Genomic DNA, 20,637 nt, shown 5'->3' with positions numbered 1-20,637 from the left:
ATCATTTGAGCGTGCGCGGTAATTAATCCGCTAGTTAACATCGTGTACGAGCGGATACCCGGTTTGCTTAGGCGCGCACAGGACGTCCTTTTACTCACAGATTTTGTAAGCGAGATTATTATATTTAAAACTTAGCACGTGAGATATTAGCGCGGAAACTCTAGAAAACTCTTTCGCACTGTTTACCATGCGCCGGGACGGAATTTAATTGTATCTATTTTAGGAGGGAAAAATATGAAAAAACAGGATAATGGGCGAAGCTATGGCGCGAGAATACTTCGCGTAATTTGGCATTTCGTTATGGTTGGAGGTCGACGAAATGTCTCGCAATAAGGAGAAAGAGACTCGTTAGCGCCGCGCACATCCTCTTCGCACGACAGACACCTTCCCACGGCGCGTATAGCGATTGCGAGGAATAATACCGCGCGTGTGTATAATAACGAGCCGTCCAGGTCGCGATTATTTTCCACTGCCATTTTTCTCGCCGATCTCTATGATCTCCATTAACGCAACACGCGAGCGTTAACGTCATCCTCCATGGGGTTGCCAGGAGATCGTTCACACGTTGCCACGTAAAATCGAGTCAGTGTGCCAAACGTGATTTACCGGTCACGCGTGTGCCGGCTGAATTCTTCGCGTTCGGGTCCTTTACTTTCACAAAAATTCGCGTAGATCTGCGTGGGACGGTGTACCATGGCACCGCGCGATGAACCGGATGGACCAACAATCGCGCTTGTAGTGCCAACGCACGTGGACTACATGCAAAACGAGAATTTTAGAGTTAGAACCTCGATTTTTTTTATTCCATTATTTATGAAAAAAAGGTATACATTGTACGTCGCAGACACGGCTTTGTGATTGTTACGCACGATCGCAAAATAGTCTCAGTTTTTCAAATCGAGCATTTTTTAACCCTTCGTAGTCACACTTCTGTATAGAATCCCGTGTTAGTCATACTGGGTCATATTGACCCAGTCGATTTTGAATGGTTGCCATTTTAATGGTATCGGTCCGATTGGGTTCAAATAATTCTTGAACATTCTAGAATATAAAACAACTACGATTTTGTGAGAGATCAAATGGCAACATGTTGAAAAAAAATCGTGAACGAATACATGCGTAAAAAAGTAGCTTTTTCACTTAAAAAATTATGATTTTTTAATTTTTTTAAATAAAATTTGCAGGTTATACTCCTAAGATACGACATTTTAAGAAAAAAAATAGTCCTCTAGTGCGCGTTTCAAAAAAGGTATTATTCTATAGAAAGAAGCCCGATTTTGGAGTGAAAAAAATGTGGATTTATCAGAAAATAATGTGTTTTATTATTATTATCCCTAGAGAGCATCCCTTAATTTTCTCATACGTGAAAGGCCAAACGGGGTAATAAATTACCCCAAACTTGTACCGCGTGTATAATGTTTCTATTTGTTGTTAGACAACTTTTTAATAGATAATTTCGTTTGTTTTTTAATAGGGAAGACGATAGTAGTCATCAATTTGCGGTAGTAAAAAGAAAACAGTTAAAAAATTTCAAAAAACAAAAAAAAGAACCAAAAATTGAGCTAAAATGACTATTTTTATAAAAAATGCTGTATAGTTTTTCATAAAATTCACCGGTTTTTTAAATTCCGACGGATTTTGAAAGACGAATAGACAACCTTCAAGGGCATGTAAGCGATTTTTTCGTTTCTTAAAAAAACATATTTCTTTGAACGTCTGAAGTAGAGGAAATGACGAAAAACTGTCGGATGGGAAAAATCGCAAGAAATGGAAAGTAAAACAGATTCTGTCGATTATTATTTATTTGAAAGGTAGTCAAAAGTTATAAAAGTATATGAAAACAGTAAAATTAACTCCACAAAAACTTTACAAAGTTTTAATCAGTTGCTGTGCAAGAACAGCAAAAATGAAATAATTGACCGAATCTTAAACAATTATCAGGTGTATGCATAAGTTTTTTCCGGTTTTTTGGTAAAAAAAATAAAAACACGTACAAGGGAAATTAATTTTTCGTCACCCGTCACAATTCGATACAAAAATGATTTCCTTTCGTGGCGTTGAAGCAGCATTTCACAAGTGACTTTGCGATTTTCCATTTGACGTTTATTCAAATCGTGTGGGACCCATTTACCGATTTTATTGATCTTCCCCTTGCTCGTAAACGTCTGCTGATTGTTTCTTGTGACACATGTAATGCTTCTGCTAATTGCTGTTGAGTTTGAGTTGGGTCAACATCCAATAACTCCTGCAATTGCTCGTCTTCGCATTTTTGTGGTCTACCAGAGCGCTCACTGTCTTTCAAATTGAAATTACCACTTTAAAATTGTCGAAACCATGTCTCACATGTTCTAATCGATAGAACGTGTTCACCATATGTTTCTACCAGCAAACGATGGCTTTCAACAGCCTTTTTTTTGTATTAAATAAGAAAAGCAATGCGTGCCGCAAATGTTCTTTTTCAGGCACAAAACTCGACATGATCACTGAACGATAAAACAAACACGCTAGTTTTTGGCGGACTCAACTTGTGTGTGTAAATGTTAGACGAACAAAATGACGTATATTTCAAATTAATGCGCTGCGTACTTTTCGCTGGCGCCATTTCTTAGTAAACCGGAAACTACTTATGCATACACCTGATATATATGAAACAGGGGTAGAATTTTCCGGAGAGTGCTATAAAGTGTATAATTTTTCGTTACCGATTTTCACAAAAAATCTGAAATATACTTTACTGTGGTAAATGTCGAACGTAAACGGCCAAAGGGGGTAATACGCTTACCCCAAACGATTTTCTTTTTCGGTTTTTAGCTGCTGCACGGATCTAACGCATTCGCTGAATGATGGAGGTCGACTGCCGGATGACTAAACTGAATTATGGTTAGGGTCTCGGTATGAAAAGTAACCTTCCTAAGTCAGGGGCGTAATTTGAATTTCGCGTGGGGTAACGTATTACCCCAGAAGTGCTCTCTAGGGTTATGAATATCCTGAGTACACAAAAATATAAGTATTATTGTTTTTTCGTTATAAAACGACAAAAAAGTCATTTAGTTAGTGCAATCGTTTTATAATAATAACACCGTTATTATTATAAAAACAATGGAAAAAAATATATCGCAGGTGCCACAGTCACACTTACGGTTCAGACGCTTGTTTTAAGCACAATAAAAAAATCCGATTTTTTAAAACTAAAATTACGTGCTAGTCACACTACTGATGGTTAATGTGACCCGCATTCGTGCACGATGTTTTCGCAACCGCTGTCATATAAACACTGACGCTTTAGTCAAATGACTATAACGGTCTCTACCTATAGAGGATACTTCAAACTCTTGGTAGATGACAGTCCAAGCCCCATTTTAAGCCAGGCACTTACCGATATTTAGCTTCAAACTTGAGCGCGGGTCAAAATGACCCATGTGTGACTACAAAGGGTTAATTACGTTTGCCCGGTTTGCCTGTTGCGTCTCGCAACAGAAGCAGAAAGGAACGTTTGCTTGCCAAGAAAACAAAATATCCGTCATTATGGAGAAATATGTCCCCAAACATACCCCAGATTGAGACATAAAACATCTTAAAGACGTCATTAAGATGTCTCCATGACGTCTTATGTCCCAATATTGGGATATTGTGTTCACTGGATACATCAGTTTCAGCCGAGAATCCTCAAGTGTTTCAACAAATAAGAGTAATTTAACAAATAATTGACTCCGCAAGTTGAACGTACCACTGAAGATGATCTCAACAAAGATCGAAATGTCTGGTTAAGATACACTTTATTTCAATTTTCGATTAGGTTTACTTCACAATATTGTAAGATTTTTATGTATTTGTAGATATATTATACCGCGTCAAATTAAAAACTACATGCGTTTATCAATACATTAAGCTCCAATATAAAGCCCCAACATAAGTCTTTATTCTTTGAGAAATAAGAGATGTTTAGTAGATGCACAATGCTACCCTGTTTCCGTTTCGGGATAAAATCTAACATGCACACATCCTCGAGATATATTTGCTAACAATTAGATATTCTGACAAAAATCGTAACAATCCGCGAGTAACATTACCATATTCATCGTGCGTAACACGATGGTATATTCCGAGCCGAGAGTCGAGAGAGGAGAGAGACTCGCCGCCGCGCGGATATGCGTGTGGCGCTCGACAAAAATCATACGAGTGACCGCATTGCGTGCGAAGATGCACACACGCGGCCAAGTATCACGCGTCGTCGGTAACGAGAGAAACGGGCGTAACAATGCCAGGGTAAATTATGGACGTGGAATTACGATGGAAAAAAAGCGCGCGCCGACTGCATCGGGGCCACCGACATTTCTTTCTCTCCCTTTTCTGTACACCGGCGTCCCGCGAGAGCATTCGAGTCGCGTCGCGAAACGATCATTGTATCGGCGTGTGGACCGGCCTGAGGACCGGCCAGATCTGCGTCGATCATGATCGCCGAGGAAAAAAAAAACAAATTAAGTAACCTCGCTTTTAATTCACGGCGATATCGTGCGTGAAAGAGTCGAGAAACCGGCGGCGCGGCATTAAACACCGTCCGGAAATGTAAATTGCTCTCGCGAAGATTACTTTGGTTTTCCACGCACGAGGAGGCGAGAAAGCGTTACCATTCCGCGCGCACATCAGCCTGGATTTTTCTCTTTTTTTTCGCGCAACGCGACGAGACATTCTCGGAGTAATGTTGAGAGCCCGAGCAATCTGGATAACTCGCTGTGCGAAGCACGCGGAGTGATCGGGACCCGTTCCACCACCGCGCTGACTGTGAATAGGTTGGCGAATACGGGAAAAAGGGGAAACGAAAGAAAGAGAAGCATCGACAAATTCATTATTTATACGTGTCCTATTACGTGCGTGCATAATTCCTTTCGTTCACGCAACGATCTCGCGCGGTACGCCGAGCGTGACCTTCGCGCGCGCGTTACGAGATTTTTATAATTCGTTCCACATTGGGCCTTTTCGCGCTGACGTAACATCGACCGGCGTGCACATGGCGCGGCGGTGTACGCGTCTCGCGTGATGGCACGTGGAAACGATATACCGTCGCGGTATTACCTCGTTCGAAAGGAAGGCGCGATTCCGCGCCTTTTCTCAATCGCGCGCGGCAGTTTATTACCGTATCATCCGTTTCCCCTCGCCCTCCCGATCACCCCGTGGCGATCGGAGGATCGCGAGGAAGAGGGGAGACACGCCCAGGAACTGGAACAGGTATGCGAGTATGTGAGAAGTAAACGCGGCGCGGGAATGCAACAGGCGCATGCCGCATACCGTACACTCACCCAGTGAACGCGTATCAACCCGTTCGATGAGGACCAAGCGAGAAAAACGCGCGCCCACGCCGCGCCATGCCGCGCGAGGCGAGGCCGATTGTATTAATAGTAACGAGGGAACCGATCCGTTCAGGAATAGGAGCCCGCGATGAATAGCCGTGCCTTTCCGCGGGAGGATCCCGTGATGAATAATGCGTCGCCCGTGGGTCGCGAGGAGGTGCACGGTCAACGAGAGAGACCGCGGCCGCGCCGGTGCATCTGGGCCAGGCCGTGGTCGGTCCGGCGATTGCCGGGATTCGACACGCGGGAAGAGAGAGAGAGAGAGAGAGAGAGAGAGAGAGAGAGAGAGAGAGAGAGAGAGAGAGAGAGAGAGAGAGAGAGAGAGAGAGAGAGAGAGAGAGAGAGAGAGAGAGAGAGAGAGAGAGAGAGAGAGAGAAACATTCTCTAACGAGGCCGTCGTTCCCTGTATAACGATAAGGAGGGATTTATTTATTCGTGGGAGACAGATCGACGCGCGCGGCAGTTACGGAATGTTACGAGCCGTCGCGCCGGCCGTAACGTAACGCGTACATAAGTATACACGATACGCCGGGATTATCTCCGTAATAATTCTCGCGAGAGATAGTTAGCGGGAACGACGTAGCGTCTTGGGTGCGCGATAACATCTGCCTGGCTTATCATCCTTGTCGGCTTAAGAGACGAATAATTACGCGGGGATATTGTCAGTTTTATACGCCAATCAGCGCCAGCGTGGCGCTATTCTCGTCGCGCACCTGCATCGACTTTCTATCTTTATGGTCTGTCTCTCCGTATACAGGTACTCCTGACCTCTCTTCCTCTCCTTCTCTCCCACGAGTTGTATCGCGTTATTCGCGAGACAACGTTAAATAATTCTATCGACGAGTGTAACGGTGTTACGTTATTACTTCGTGTCCGCGAAAATGGAGGGCTGGCGAAGGCGGGACACGGGAAAAGAATTTTTATACAGCTTGGAAAAATATTCGATCGATCGATCGATCACCAGGCGATCGGCGGGTCTGCAAGCGATATGTGCAATCTTATGGACGCGTATCCCTCGATATATTCCAGGTGGGAACTTATGGTTGGCGGCCACCGCGCCGTGTGGAGCCTTTCCGTTCCAGGTCACGGAGATTCGCCGGCTGTGCATCTCTCTACGCGAGGATAGGCATCTCTACGAGGGTCTCCCTCGGTCATCGCGAGTGCGCCGCGAGTGCGCGCTGCACCTTGTACCGTTACTGGGCATATAATCGCTCGGCGAACCAAGAGTCGACGTCCGATCGGATTCGTGCCGGTGCGGCACGGCGCGGCGGCTGTCTCGCCGGATTAAAATTCACCGGCTCCCCTTTGCTTCTTCTCTTTCTCTTTCTCTCACCGATATCGTTTCGTCGCCCGCGATTAAACGATCGCGGAGTACGTTTTCTCACAGATGAATATACGTTGCGCGGGAGCCGCTATTTAGCTCGGGCCGACCGCTGCGAGATTGCCGAGATTGGCCGAAGTGTTACACGCGAGCGTAACGATTCTGCGTCCGTCGTGTTTTTAGTCGGCCGACCCGCTGGGTCAAGAATGTGATGGCTTTGCGCGAGAGAGTCGTGCGTGTTCCTCTCTAAACGCTCCGATTAATCGAGCCGGCGTGCGCCCGAAGTAAGAAGGCTTTTGTCATCTATTATACTACGATGAGAGATGGCTATCTCTCTGCACTTAATGGAACACGAAATATCTTAATAGAATCAATATACAGAAAAATACGTGAGAGCGCGATAAGCCCTTTTTAAATAAATGGTCTGAAAGCTTTTAATGCGTCCATGGCACTGCGAGTGTCAAGTGGGAAATCCCGAAGAAATTATACGGATTATACGTCGAAGTTAATAAAGGCTCAATTTGATAATTCTAATAATTTTACAATTTGATGTATGGTAGATAGATAAGTATAGATTGATTGGTAGAATCAAGAGAAAGACAGGGAGAGATATAATCTTTCTCTTTTCCTTTCCTTTTTCCTCTCGCGTGCAAAAAGAAAACAATGATGTGCACATGGCAAAGAGTCCGGCGTTCTCTTCCCTATCATGTCCAACTGCGCGCGCGCATGAGAGAGAGAGAGAGAGAGAGAGAGAGAGAGAGAGAGAGAGAGAGAGACTCCCGGAGGCAATAATTATAATCGAATCAAGTTCTCGTCAAAGAAACGCAACTTTCCTCTCGATTAGATAAACATTGCTTCGCCAATTGCCCGTCGCTCGAGAGAACGTAATCGCTAATTAACAGCTTAATCGACAAAGCGGCCGTATTTATGGTACGAAAATGACCAATATATAAACGTGGACATGTACGTTCCACTTAGCCACGAGGCAAACGCGAAAAGGTACGCGACATTGGAAAGTTCGCGGACCGATGTTGATGTACGACACGCGTTAACGCAGCCGCTGTTTTTGCTGCGCCGTTCGAACTCGCGCTCTCTCCGATTTCAATAACGCACTCTTAGACACCGGAATTCCGGTTTAACGAGTACCGCATGAACTATGTGCCCGGAAACAAAATATCTGAAATCTTCACTCCAAAACAGGCTGGGTCCGATAAAACGGAACTAATTAACGCGCGTTCGCAGCGGTTCTCGTAAGAAAAAAAAAAGAACGTACTGCGTATGAACGTATACTTGGCTCTTTCATTTTATCGATCAATATATTTTTCTCGCGAGTTGATATTTTCTAAATTCAATCATCGTACACTATCTCTACGTGAATGATTTGTGCCAGGCGTTAAAGCGCGCTGATCTTGTTTTTCACACTTTAGCTACCTAACAGTCGTTTACGAAAGTATATCCAGCATGTCGATTTTGATTGCGATGGAACGATTCTCGAAACTAGATCATCTCCTTCCTCCTTTCACCGGGGGACAATATTGAAAATTGTAAATTATTATCGGCATTGATATCATTGCCTGTCAATTAATCATAATGTAAATACGCTCGGTCGAAGATGTCGTGCGACTTCGATACTTTCTAGAGTGAAAGATTTCACGATGTTCGATAATGTTAAATAACATTGAACAAGCTCGGAAAGTAAGTCAAAAATGATTCGACAATCTTTGCAGCCCTCGATTGAGGGGCTTGTGAAAACATTCTTATCAGAGAGCGGCTTTCACCATTGGAAATATGTGTATAAAGCAGATAGCGGCTGGACTGGTCTAACAAAAATATCCCGAGCGAAGGTACGGCAAAAATAAATCAGACCTAAATACGGGGATTGAAACCAATCGAAAAATATATATCGACGACCAAAGATGAAGAAAAGCTATAACAGACCCTACAGAGAGGCACATTCATGCTTCTGTAGACAACGACGAAATTTAAACGTCGTTCTCGCTTCCACTATTTTTAATCAGGATCAGTTTTAAAGTTATCTCGTAATTATTATAGAGCTACGGGAGTTCGGCGGGAGGATATCTGTCTATCTGTGGACAAGAGTCAATAAGAGATCGCGTTTCGAAGCCGATGGCAATAAGCGTGTATAATATTTTGATTGCAGGCGACGCGACGAGAAAGTTTGATTTCCTTTCTCGTGTTCTTAGATTCTTTCACGGCGCTGTTCGATAACAATAGAGACATCCTATAAGGTACCTATTGAAGTGTCGAGATACAGAAAAAGAGATTGCAATATCGATCGCATTACTACGGAGCAGATTGCACGGCATTGCTCATCTATATGTTAATCGTCAAGTATTACGAGGAAATTGTTATTTAGGTGATCTATATCGAATCGATCAAACATTTAATTAAAGAAGATGAAACGATTGTATTCTAAGAAACTATCTCACTCAAAAATTACTATTCGAGCTGTTTATATTCGCCGGGTGATGTTCAAAGTGCAAAGACGCATCGACGTGATAAGATAGCCAATTACCAATATCAAACAAAATACTATCGCGGACGATACAGTAGCTTTTTCTAGATGATAGATTTATTTGCCGATTATAATCGCCACTATAAAATTAGAAGACAACAAATTTCTTAGGACAGATGATCGCGAGATCGTCATGCTAAGGATCTTCGCAACTTCTCTTTGAATATTCTCTTAAGTGTAGCAAAATAGTTATCCATCAGACCTTCAGGTTTGAAACCGTTGCATTGAGACGATCGATACACAATATGTACGGAAAACATCGGGGAGAGTGTTTCATAGCAACCTACCAAGTGGGGTTTCGCTCTTTAGGGTGATTAACCTTTAGATCCCAAAGACACGCACAATCCTGTCACATTTATTTTTATTCTCAATCTATTGTAAAACTTTGTGTGTTTGTGTTTAATTTTATCGCACATACACAAAAAATTACATCGCCGAATTCCCGGAAGAAAGCTCTAGAGCTAACAATAAGATATCATGAAAGTTAAATTAGATTTTGCCAGAAACATAGACGAATAGAACAAATTCATAGAGGCCCTATGCTCCAGTTAAAAAAAAGAATATATAGGTGTACATTTAGAATATATAGGTGCGTATATTTAGTCCTCGTTCCTAATCGACAGTACTTTTCTGGAACGCGCTGTAATTGTCGATTAATCGTCTGTCACTACCGCGGGCGGCCAAGTCGGTCGGGCCGCATATTATTTGTGCCCTACATACCATGATTTTTACGCGGGAATTAAACGCGGAGAGCTCCATGCGCGAGTGCCCCGAGCGTGGATCATAAATATGCGCAACCGTCATTTCCTTCGCTGGCGATATTAGGTATGCCAGTCTACGCGAGATAGGAAGGAGCAACCAGAACGCGACCGGCAATGGCGCGAGTCGTTTGCATAAATCATCGTGCTTTATTTATCTTGCGCGCGCGCTCGCTCGCTCCATTATCCGCGCGCGAACGGCCACTTTTAATAGCTTAATAGCGTACGCGCGGATGAATGGATTGCGCGATAGACCGGTCCGGAGACGATGGCCGCGACGACGGTCTTACGACGAGTTGTTCGAGCGCAAAACTCGAGGCGCGTCTTCTCGGCGAAAGAAACGGCGAAACTTCCGTGATTCGCGAGTCGTCGGTGTTTTCTTCTGTAAATTACCTACGCTTCCTTCACGGCGTATTAACGCCAAGCCGCAAGCTCCACGACGCTCGGCGATGTAATTCGCCGAGCACGCTGCGCAGACTCCGCGATCTAAAATACTCCTGCCGATCAATATCCATAAAACTCTCGCGTTTCTGGCGTTATACACGCGATCCTCTCGTCGCGTACATCTCACAAAAGATCTCTGACGTTCAACGCGCATCTTTTCCTGAAGCAGAGGCGTAACACGTAACGATGCTTGCGGTTGAAAACGAAGGATAACCGCGGGCGTTTAGAATTTCCCTCACTCTAGAACTAAATTACAAGAAATAACTTAACTTTAACCTTTGGTGTGAGAATAAATTGATAAATCGTATATTAATTAAATTCCGCTCCGTTCAAGAAAAGCATGTGCAGGAGTTGTCGAACCAGTCGAACGAATCGTCCGCCGATCGATCGGGCGGAAATCGAGCGGCGTCGACGAAAATAACAGTAAGGTCGAATGAAAATAACACATGATAAAATTTAATCGCGCGTAACTGGTGCTTATCGAGCGCCTCTTTTATGTCTTTGTCTTTTCTTCGCGGTCACGATTAAACGCGGGTTCGTTCAAGAGTCAGTGAGCGAACGGTGGTCGATCACCGGCGAGATTGTCCCGTGAAAAATTGCAGATCATTCGACGAGGGAGTGATATGCGAGATGCTAATAGTCTGTTAAAGTGAAAAATATCGGGCCCGTAGTCTCTGGGAAACGATTGGTTCTCGACAATCTCCGAATTCTCGCTTTTTCGAAGACGTTCGTGGATGGTGAAAAATCGACCTCGAGGGGAATATCTTCAAGAGTCGACGCTTTGAATGTCTTCCACTCACGGCGCCCACGAACACGACGGGTGCGCGTATCGCGCGACAAATCGATGAGTCATGCCGCCTCGACTACGGAACCATTCCATCCCGATGTAACACGGGAGGATAACTTTTGCCGTTTCCAAAAGGGACGCGCGAGGAACGCGGTTGATGGAGGCGTAACATCGAATGTGCGAATCGTTTGTAAAACAAACTGATGCAATCGCCGATACAATTTTTACCTCGCGCGATAACATTTTCTCAAACGTAAACGGCGGTTTGTATGCTGACTCGCTCTTGCAATTATGCAAGAGGCGATGTCCAGAGTGGACTTGGCGCGCGTTTCACATTTGCACGTTTGTTTTCGTCGCTTCATTGATCCATCACCCGTCGCGCGTCATGGGGTTCTCGTGATCGACCTCGAAAACTTCGGTAATTCCGGCGCCGCGCCGGTCGCACCTGCGCACCCTTGGCGAGATGATAGCAGCCGCGGCCTTGACATCGGAGGCGCGTACCGCGTATCGCGAGGGCGACACTTTCAAGAGACGAGATCTCGAACGACATTTTTTTATCATCGCTTTTCGAAAATTTACTAATTAATCGCGGAGCGCGTCGACGTTGACAAAGTATCGATCCCCTGCGCGGATGTACATATGTGTAGAATGGACAACAGAAGCCGAGATTTACCCTGGAGCATGTTGTGGTCGGCGTCCTCATCCGCGTGGTAGCGGACGCCGCCGATCGAGGAGGACAGCAGGCTCATTTTCGCGACGGTGGTCACCGGTGCCGTGCGCACGTCCTCGATACAGTCGAGCGGCACCGAGCGGGTCCACGTCCACGAACCGGCGCGGCGGCGCGAGGGGCCGCCTGGCCCGTGCGCTCGCGGAGCTATTGGCGCGCGCTCGCCGCACGGCCCACGAGCAAACCAATCGACGTGCGGGAGCCTCGGGAGACTCGTGGGGCCTCACGGACCTCGAAGAGCTCGCGAAAAGCCGCCGGCCATGGACTGCCGGACTCCGAAACGTCACTTTCTCCCGGTGACGGCGGCGGCGACTACTCCCGATGCCACCTGCGACGGCGCGTCCGCCGTCTCCCTCAGGATCGCTCGTAAAGCTTTCGGACCAGGCGGCCGTGGACTCGAGGATCGACCACACGGCTTTCGCACACCACGATATCCCGAACGACGGCGAGCAGCGACGCGAGCAACCACGGCAGTTTGACAGCTCGCAACGCGGCCGCTCCGACGTTGTCACTCCGGCTTGACTGGCACCGCTGGCACTGCCCCGCCAGGCGCTGAGTCGCGTCCAGGCGTATAGCGAGCGTCCTCGCCGTGCCGCGCCGCGTCCCGCACCGCCTTCTTTGCCATGAAACACGGCGGCGCGTGACGCGCGATCAATAACAGTCCCTGCCGCCGTCGCCGCCGGCGACTGCGCTATCGCGTCATTATCGCCACGCTGAGGTAAGGTGGAAGAGGGGCGGCGAGGAGAAGATCCCATAGCCGCGCTGATGACCAGTGGCCAGTCATCTTCGCCTCGAAATATCTATGAATTTTTTGCCCGTATAAGGATTGAATGACCATGCGCAAATTCCGAGGGAGCATGCAGAGTAGAACTGTTCATAAACGCGCGCACGCGTTTTCTTCCCTCGCTGAGGATCGCGCGGCGAAATTGCAACGGCGTTGACGCAACGGAGGAACGCGCCCGTTGCCGTCGCGCAGAGCGAGGCAAAATTGTAGGTGAACGTCGAAACATTATTACGCACGTCGATTTGTTTATTATTTTGTCGTGGCATAATTAACGGCAGCGGCTTACTCTCGCGTTACGCATGTTCGCACGCAAGTTCGCCGGCGCAGCCGAATTAACATATTCGCGTGAATTTCGTAACGCTTTGACTCGCGCAACGAGCAGAGAGGAATGATCAGATATTGGAGAAAGTCCCGGTTATCATTGTTCACGATGCTTCACACTACACGCAATAAACGTCGCGTCGTATGATTTATATTAGGTCTTCGTTTCTTCGCTCTCTCGCGTTATTGTATACGTTCCATTGCGTAATAATACTGCTGCTACTGCCAGGACTGCGGTGTAAAATAACAGAAGCTTGAAAATGCTTATCTTATCCGCTTCTCTTCTAATCGTGATTTTACTATATATTTGACATGATTGAAGGTGATCATAAAAACTGAAAACTTATACTAGTGACGAGCAGTACCTTGTAGAACAATTATTGTCCTAAAATTCCGCGAGTTTTCATAAACGAAGAATACACGGATTTTTATTTTGTGAGTGATTTGTGTGCAGGAAATGCAAGGGTTTCTATTAGACTAATTAGACAATATCAACGAAGACTCCCTAACAGAAAATTTAGCCGCTTCACACAGTCTTTACCAATGTTTGCAATGTTTATTAGTTTGACGGGTTCAATTTTCTAGGGTAATAAACTCAATAATGTATAGCTTGTATTGACGTGGGCGGACGGCACTTTGAAATGAATTAACTGAAATTGTTTCTTACACATTTCGTATTTTTGTTATAACTTTCTAATAAAGTATTTTAGGACTTATGTTTATATAACATTTTCTTTCCTATTTCTGCTCATAAAACATACTAGTAAAGTTTGTCCGGAAAAAATTTGGATACTTTGCATTTAGTTTTGAGATTTCTTCGTTGCTCTTTATATATTGTGTGACTAATACTCTCATATTATCGACTTTGCCTGACTAAATCGCCTATATCGTACCTTTTTTCATGTATTATTACATGTTCATATATTATTATATCATTCGTCGCGACTTCGACAGTCGTTCGACAGGCGTTTTCCAGCCGGGGTGGCATTCATTACACGCTGACATCGGCGTTACATTTGCGCGTGCATTCATGCATACGCGAGCATGTCCGTTTCGACCGGGTAATGTTTGGGAGCAATTCGCCCGTCCCCTTACACACGCTGAACGGGATTAATGTCTTATCGCATGTCGATGAATGTTTCGTCGCACGTCCTAATCCCGAGGGAGAGAGCGGCACCCCACCCTTTCTCCCGATTTGATTACGATTTTACCCGCGACAGCCGTAAAAGATTCGTCTAGCGTGTCGAGATCTGTCTTTTAAAAGTGCCCGCCGATAGCTAATAAACGGACAAACCGGATATAACCTTGCGCGAAGTCGAAAAATCGACTTTCCAACTCGATAAGAAACGGCAGGTCGCATGAGCAGCGCACATGTAATTTTACACGTTAACGGTATACGTCGCGCGGGGCCCGTTTAATATTTTATTTAATGAGATAACCCGCGCGTTATCGCGGGCTATATCTGATGATTAATCTGCGCGGCGGCGCCGTGTAAATAACTAGCGCCACTAGCGGGGCCTTCATCTCGCGTGCGCGACGTACGAAAAACCCGTTGCCGGTCATTAACGCGAAGGACTTGGATTCGCGCCAGGCGGGTTACTACCCGCTATAATTAATTGTTCCTCTATGAAAACCGGCTCCGTCCCTTTGGAGATCGATGCGCGATGTCAAAGTAATGTAACGTATATATGTCTCCGCCGTTAAAAATCATCAGACATCAACGGTGATTCGGCACGCTTTCCGTCGAAGTTGCAGTTTTTTCGATGGAAAACAATCCCGATTTTCATTTTCTTTTTACTTTGAGATAATCCTCCACGCCCTCCTTCCCCCGACCGAAAGAGAAAGATGAATTCGTTTAATTACGGTCAGCTTCGACAACCGTCGAATCGACGATCAGCATGATCCTAAGCGTCTAATTGGCGTAACCACCCAGGACTCCATCGTCAAAGTCCAAATTATTATCTCAGCCTAATTTCACCAAGATCCCACGGCGTTCCCGCTTCCGGTAGAGCGGCGAGCGCGAGCGAGCAGGTGTCCAATCATCGTCGATAAGACTATCTCACGGATTCGTTTCGTTTTCCACGATTGGGACGGGAAGCCGAAGGCATCGGTAACCGATGTTTACCCGCTCGCCGGTTTCCTCGAGGAAATTGCACGTTTGTAATAATAAATATCTACAATGTAACGCATGTAGCGCAAAGGAGTATCGGCTTGCAGAAAGACCCCGAGGTTCGAGTCTCTCCTAATTATTGGTAAACACGTCCCGCCTTATCTCCTGCAGATATGCCGCATTAATGATATATAATCAGGAACGATGGACAATACACGAAACGCTTCTCGCCGGCGCGGCGAATCGAACGTACCCCTGACTTTCGTAATCCTCCCGGGATTTCTCGCCGGTCTTCCTCGTCTTCGCTGGAGACGTGGTCTCCTCTTTTCGAAGATACGAGAACGTATACCGCGCGCTTCCTGCTATTAGAAGAAATTACTATTCCGGCCTGATACCGTGGCGTGGTAGTGAAGCCGATTCCTCTTACCGATCACCAGGTTCTCAGGATCGATAGACAATTAGGATTGCGATAGACGAAGGGAGCAGAAAGAAACTCCGCTTATGAGAACCCGCTTCATCTGTCCCCGAAATTATACGCCTCTTTCGAGCCGTAGATGCCGGCGTAGATACTCAATTAAAGAGAGATAGCTTCGATTGTTTCAATTTGACGGGACGAGTACGTTCTCGATTAATTTCCGAGTCAGGGAGTCTCGAAGGGGGAAGCGAAGGGGTGATTCGCGTTTCCATTTCATCTCGCGGAGCCCCACGTTTCCCCGCACAAGTAAATTATCTTACGGCGCGTGATTCCGCGGCGAGAGTCGTGGAAAAGTCGGCCTTCCGTTTCTTGCGGTTAGAAAATGTTCACGGCGATTTCTCGCCGTCACCGCTGCCGCCACCACCATTACCGCCATCGGCGATCTTGATCCGATCTATCTCTTCCACGCGATGAGCCGCGAACTTCCGAGAGCGCAGAGCTCATCTCACCTTTTGACGACCTCTCCGTGACTGAAATCACGCGCGGTCGCCGAATATCCTTTTTCCCTCTTTCTTTCCGGCGAAGAATCCGCAAGGGAATCGCACGCGCTCTGGAAAGCTTCCAATTTGATCGGGAGAAAACCGCCGTTTCCGTTTCACCGTTATCGCAATTGCAATTGACGGCCGCGCGCGCGCGCGCGTGCAGCTGCGTCTGAACATTTTTTCTCGTGCCGCTCTTCTCGATCGGTATGCGAGACTAATCGTCATGGTGGAGCTACCTAACGACCCGTTGCGATCCGATACCGTAACGTTGTTGTTGTTGTGTCGTCCCGCGGTCTTTCTACGCTCGACATTCGCATATCTATCGGATGTATTCTGCTCGCACGTGCTTCATCTGGAGCATCCTTGACGTAGAAGACGTAAGAAGCTACGCGATCTACCTGTTTTATTCAATCTTACTTTTTATAGTTATTTTATCATCCAATATCGTACATGTATTCTCATTCAGGTTCGGTTTACGCCTCACCTAGTTCACGTTCTGTTCTACGATCTGTGTATACTTCTTTCGTGCTCTGCTCACCGCGTTTTTGCCGTATAATCCATCCATCTTGTGTTCTGATCATCTTGTTTTTAGTACGGAAGAGGCAACGGCTTTGCTGGCGCCTTACACCTTTTTCATTCATGCTGTTTGTAGCTATACCGAACTATATAATTATGTAAATCAATCTCATATGTACGCGATAAAGTTATTGTTATCCAGAGCGACTTCGATCAGATTCCGATTAACTTAATCGACGATTAATTCAATCGATTTTAATTGTAGCAATTATAGCAAATTTGTTGATTATATAAATTGTTCTAATCAAACAATATACAATTAATAATTGTACTATTCTAGCTTGAAACTGCGTTTTAAAACCGTTAGTAACGGCACGTGGTTTGCTAGGACGAAGAATTGTAAAATTCACAAGAATAATATTTATTAGGCTACCACAAAAGATCCAGTCCTAGTTGTAAAGACATTTTCTCTATAATCGAATTAATAATTTTATTCACTTTAGTGAAATACTACAAATGTTATTCAACAAATTAATCGCCAATTGAGTCAATCGAAGCTCGATCGAAGCCACCTCCAAAATCGCAGCGATTGGAATGAGAAATGTTAAAAAATTTAAAATTCTCCGCTTCTCTCTCAAGGAAGGATAATTCGAACTCAATCTTGAGATCACAATCGTGAAAATTGACGATATTTCCTGGCGAGGCTTTTCACGCGAGACGCGTCCACGTGTGATTGTTCTCGCGCGTGCGCTGATCGATTAAATCCGAACAAAACACCTGTACTGCGCTGACCTTATATCCAGGAAACAACGAGATAGGACGGTTCGTCGTGAAACCTTTGGGAGTCTGAATCGTCCGCGGGATCGCGACTCGCGAAAGGCGACGGGGATCGATGGGAAAGTATCGACGGCGCGCGCGAGACAGCGAACTGAACGAACCTCGATGAATGCGAAACGAGGCGAAGCTCTCGTTAACGAAGGAAAGCTGCGAGCGGGTCGATCGATGTCACTCGATCTGCCAATTACGCGACTCGATAACTCGTTCGCAGCGCGAAAACTCGCCGGGAGCGTCGCGTCGCGCGAATCATTCGGATTCCGCCGAGGGAAAAGCGGATCGCGCGGACGTATTTCGCGTGTTAAAAATACTTACTTCCGCAAACGCGAACTCTCGCGGTGATTATTCTCGCGAGCGGCCAAGACTTTAACCAACGCATTGTTCATGCACCCAAAGAATTTTGTTCATCTTACCGCGTAATGGTAGAATTTTCATAAAAATATAAGCAAATTGATAGCAGTCTGTCAGCAGATTGGTAACAGATTTGATCAAAAGACATGTCAATAGACAATTAACTGCGTCCGCATTTAGCTTATGTTCTGCCAGCAGAATTTGCTAACGCCAGCAGAAACCGCGCAGAGCCTGAACAGTTCCCGCAGGATCCGCTCGATTTCTACCGATAATCTGCTGTCTGATATCATGTTAGCACAGACTTTGTTATACTTCTGTTGGCGATCTGCCGACATCACGTGATATATCAGAACCGGCATCAAATCTGATGTAGTCTTTCTGCCGATAAAATTTATAGCAGATACTTGGTAAGATCTGCTTTCGACAGACTTGGCTGTTGGGTATAATAATTATGAAAAAATGTATTTTGCAAAAAGTAAATTTGGTGCGGGACGCGATAGCATCTCTTGATAAAACCCTGTGCAACATGAAAATCAATTTTTATTTCATTAAAACCAAAAATTATTAATTGTCGAATAGCTTTTTACTTTACATTGTCTAGCTATATATTTATGTCACCTAAAGTTTTATCTTAAATGGTATTTAGTTTTTACAAGCGTTTTCACTTTTGCCGGACGATAACGCGCCGATGCAATGCGGGAGGATCGCGGCGTTTAGACGAAGCGTGCAGACCGTGCAGACCGCGTTTTACGTAATCGCGCGCGCATGCCGGCATAATTTAATGAGGAAAGTGTGTAATCGAACGACGTGTCCACGCGCCAAACGGCACGGCATGGCGCGGGCGCGCGCGGCGCGAGGCGTTTGCGTCGGATTATACGCGCGTGTGTAATAAATAAGACTTCGACCTGCTTCGACCGGGCGCGATTACGATCGTTCAAGTCCTTTCCCACGTACGACACGGCGTCTTGCTCGCGCAAAGAGTAAAAAGGGAATCTTTTTTTTTAGCGATGCGTTGCCGTATCCGCGGCGCCAAGTTTCGCGCTGCGAAATGACCGTACATCTTCCTCTATGAATCGAAAAGAAAGTTTCCGCCGTGTGGGTCCCCGGCGGGCATTAACGGTCGATCCGTCCGGCAAATTCCTGCGCGCCTTCCCACAATTTTTTCCCCGTTACGAGACTTACGACTTACGACGGCTCGCTGTTGCGCGACTCTTGGAAAAGAGCAGCTGGAATACCGGCGGCGTTATCAGGGGAACGGACAGAACTCTCTCGAGAGCTGTGTTTTCGCGAACATTGGACTCCAAACGGTTCCCTTTAAACAGACATGCGGAAGCCGATCTACTCTCGTCGACAGTCTCGTCGGAGCCCGAAATGTCACGAGCCGCTTTCGTAACAAATGTCGTAATATATACTCGCGGCTTCTCGTACAATGTTTCGATAATCAGCAGTCTCGCCGAGAGCCTCGTCTTAACGAGCGTACCGTCCGAGAGGTACCGCTATAATTAATACATATAGAAATGCCCGCGCTATGCCTCACCGTTGTACGTCCAGCTGTCGAGGTCGTGGCAGAGCATGGTCCAATCGTCCTCCAGATCCTGAGAAGTCGCCATGGTTGATGATCTCGCGGAGAGTGAGCCACGATGTCGTCGATCGCGAGAAATTGGCGTGTCCCACGTGCGTTTTTTACCTGTGGCGACGAGGTTCCTTGGTTGAGATAGCCTTAGCGAGTTTACCCCAGAAAAATTCGAGCGGCGACGTTTATTCGAATCGACGTTCGATCACGTGTGCGATTTGTCGAAAATCGTGCAAAACGACAACGGTGACGACGGATCGTTTGCTTGAAGGTCCGTGAAGATGTCGACGGGAATCGCGCGGAACGCGGGCGTTCGTGGCACACGAACCACACGAGCGAAAGAACACGAGCCGAGATTGGAGCACATGAGAGCGTTTAGAGCGACACCCGGCTGCGTTCCACGCGCCTGGACACGCACCTGAACGCACGGAACGCGGCTCGTTCCATCTCTGCAGTCTGCTTCGCCTCGCACAGTCGCCAATTTTCGCGTTGTTTGTTTTTAAAAGCGCGCTCTCTGCCGTGCCGTTCGCCTGTTCACACATGTATGTACTTATGTACACAATACACGCGACACGCGACGACGGAACGATGAGATGCTCGACCTACGTGTGTAATAAGATAAATCCAAAAATTTCCGACTCAAGAATATGAAAAAACTGTGATAAATTAAAAATGAAATTATTATTGGTAAATTTTGTTTACGCAAATCGGACTTGAAAGATGAAAAATTATCACTATATGGGCTAAATCGGAACTGTCAACATCTTTTAAGATATTTTTTTAGACATCTTAAAGACGTCTCTACGATGTCTCTTAGACATTAGACATGCGTGCTGTAGGGATAATGAGGAAATGTTCTCCACAGTGTTAAATCATTTTAACAACAAAAATTCAAGATATCTTTTTAGTAGTACAAAAAAATTAATTCATCGTTCGAAAAAATATATTGAAAAAAAGAGGAACTTTTGGATCTGACTACATAACTCGTTACGGATGCCGATGATTTTGTCACACGATATCTGATAAGATAGATCAACATGATTTTGATCCGATTAAAGGTCTAGGAGTAGGCTCCGATGAATCTAATAAGCGATAACGATTGATTCAAACACCTTGTTATACCTTGCTATCTTTCTTTCATGTATTTATTACGTGTTTTTTTTTTTAATTTTTCTCTTGTTCATATCCAAATCGACCAAAAAAGTGACGCAAACGAAACCTTCCATAATGTTCGATAAACGACTGATGGTCATCATAAATCGCGGAATAA

The 20,637-nt window shown here is 45.7% G+C and overlaps 1 protein-coding gene across 2 annotated transcripts in view; it reads right to left on the bottom strand.

The window, feature by feature from the left end:
* Centrocortin (uncharacterized) overlaps positions 1 to 19,419 on the bottom strand; it is a 32,881-nt gene extending 13,462 nt beyond the window's left edge. The window contains exon 1 of one of the 2 annotated variants that reach the window (XM_071789308.1): positions 19,332 to 19,419. In XM_071789308.1, the coding sequence (XP_071645409.1) occupies positions 19,332 to 19,404 (73 nt within the window). In that variant the 5' untranslated portion in view covers positions 19,405 to 19,419. Of the gene's footprint in view, positions 1 to 11,867; positions 12,504 to 19,331 lie in introns of those variants that run through there. The other variant, XM_071789307.1, reaches the window with a different exon arrangement.
* Between the last annotated feature and the right edge of the window lie 1,218 nt (positions 19,420 to 20,637).

This window comes from Temnothorax longispinosus, chromosome 9 (genome assembly GCF_030848805.1).
Source record: "Temnothorax longispinosus isolate EJ_2023e chromosome 9, Tlon_JGU_v1, whole genome shotgun sequence".
NCBI lineage: Eukaryota > Metazoa > Arthropoda > Insecta > Hymenoptera > Formicidae > Temnothorax > Temnothorax longispinosus.
Note: the sequence above shows the minus strand (reverse complement) of the source record. Positions and strands in the feature narration are given on the sequence as shown.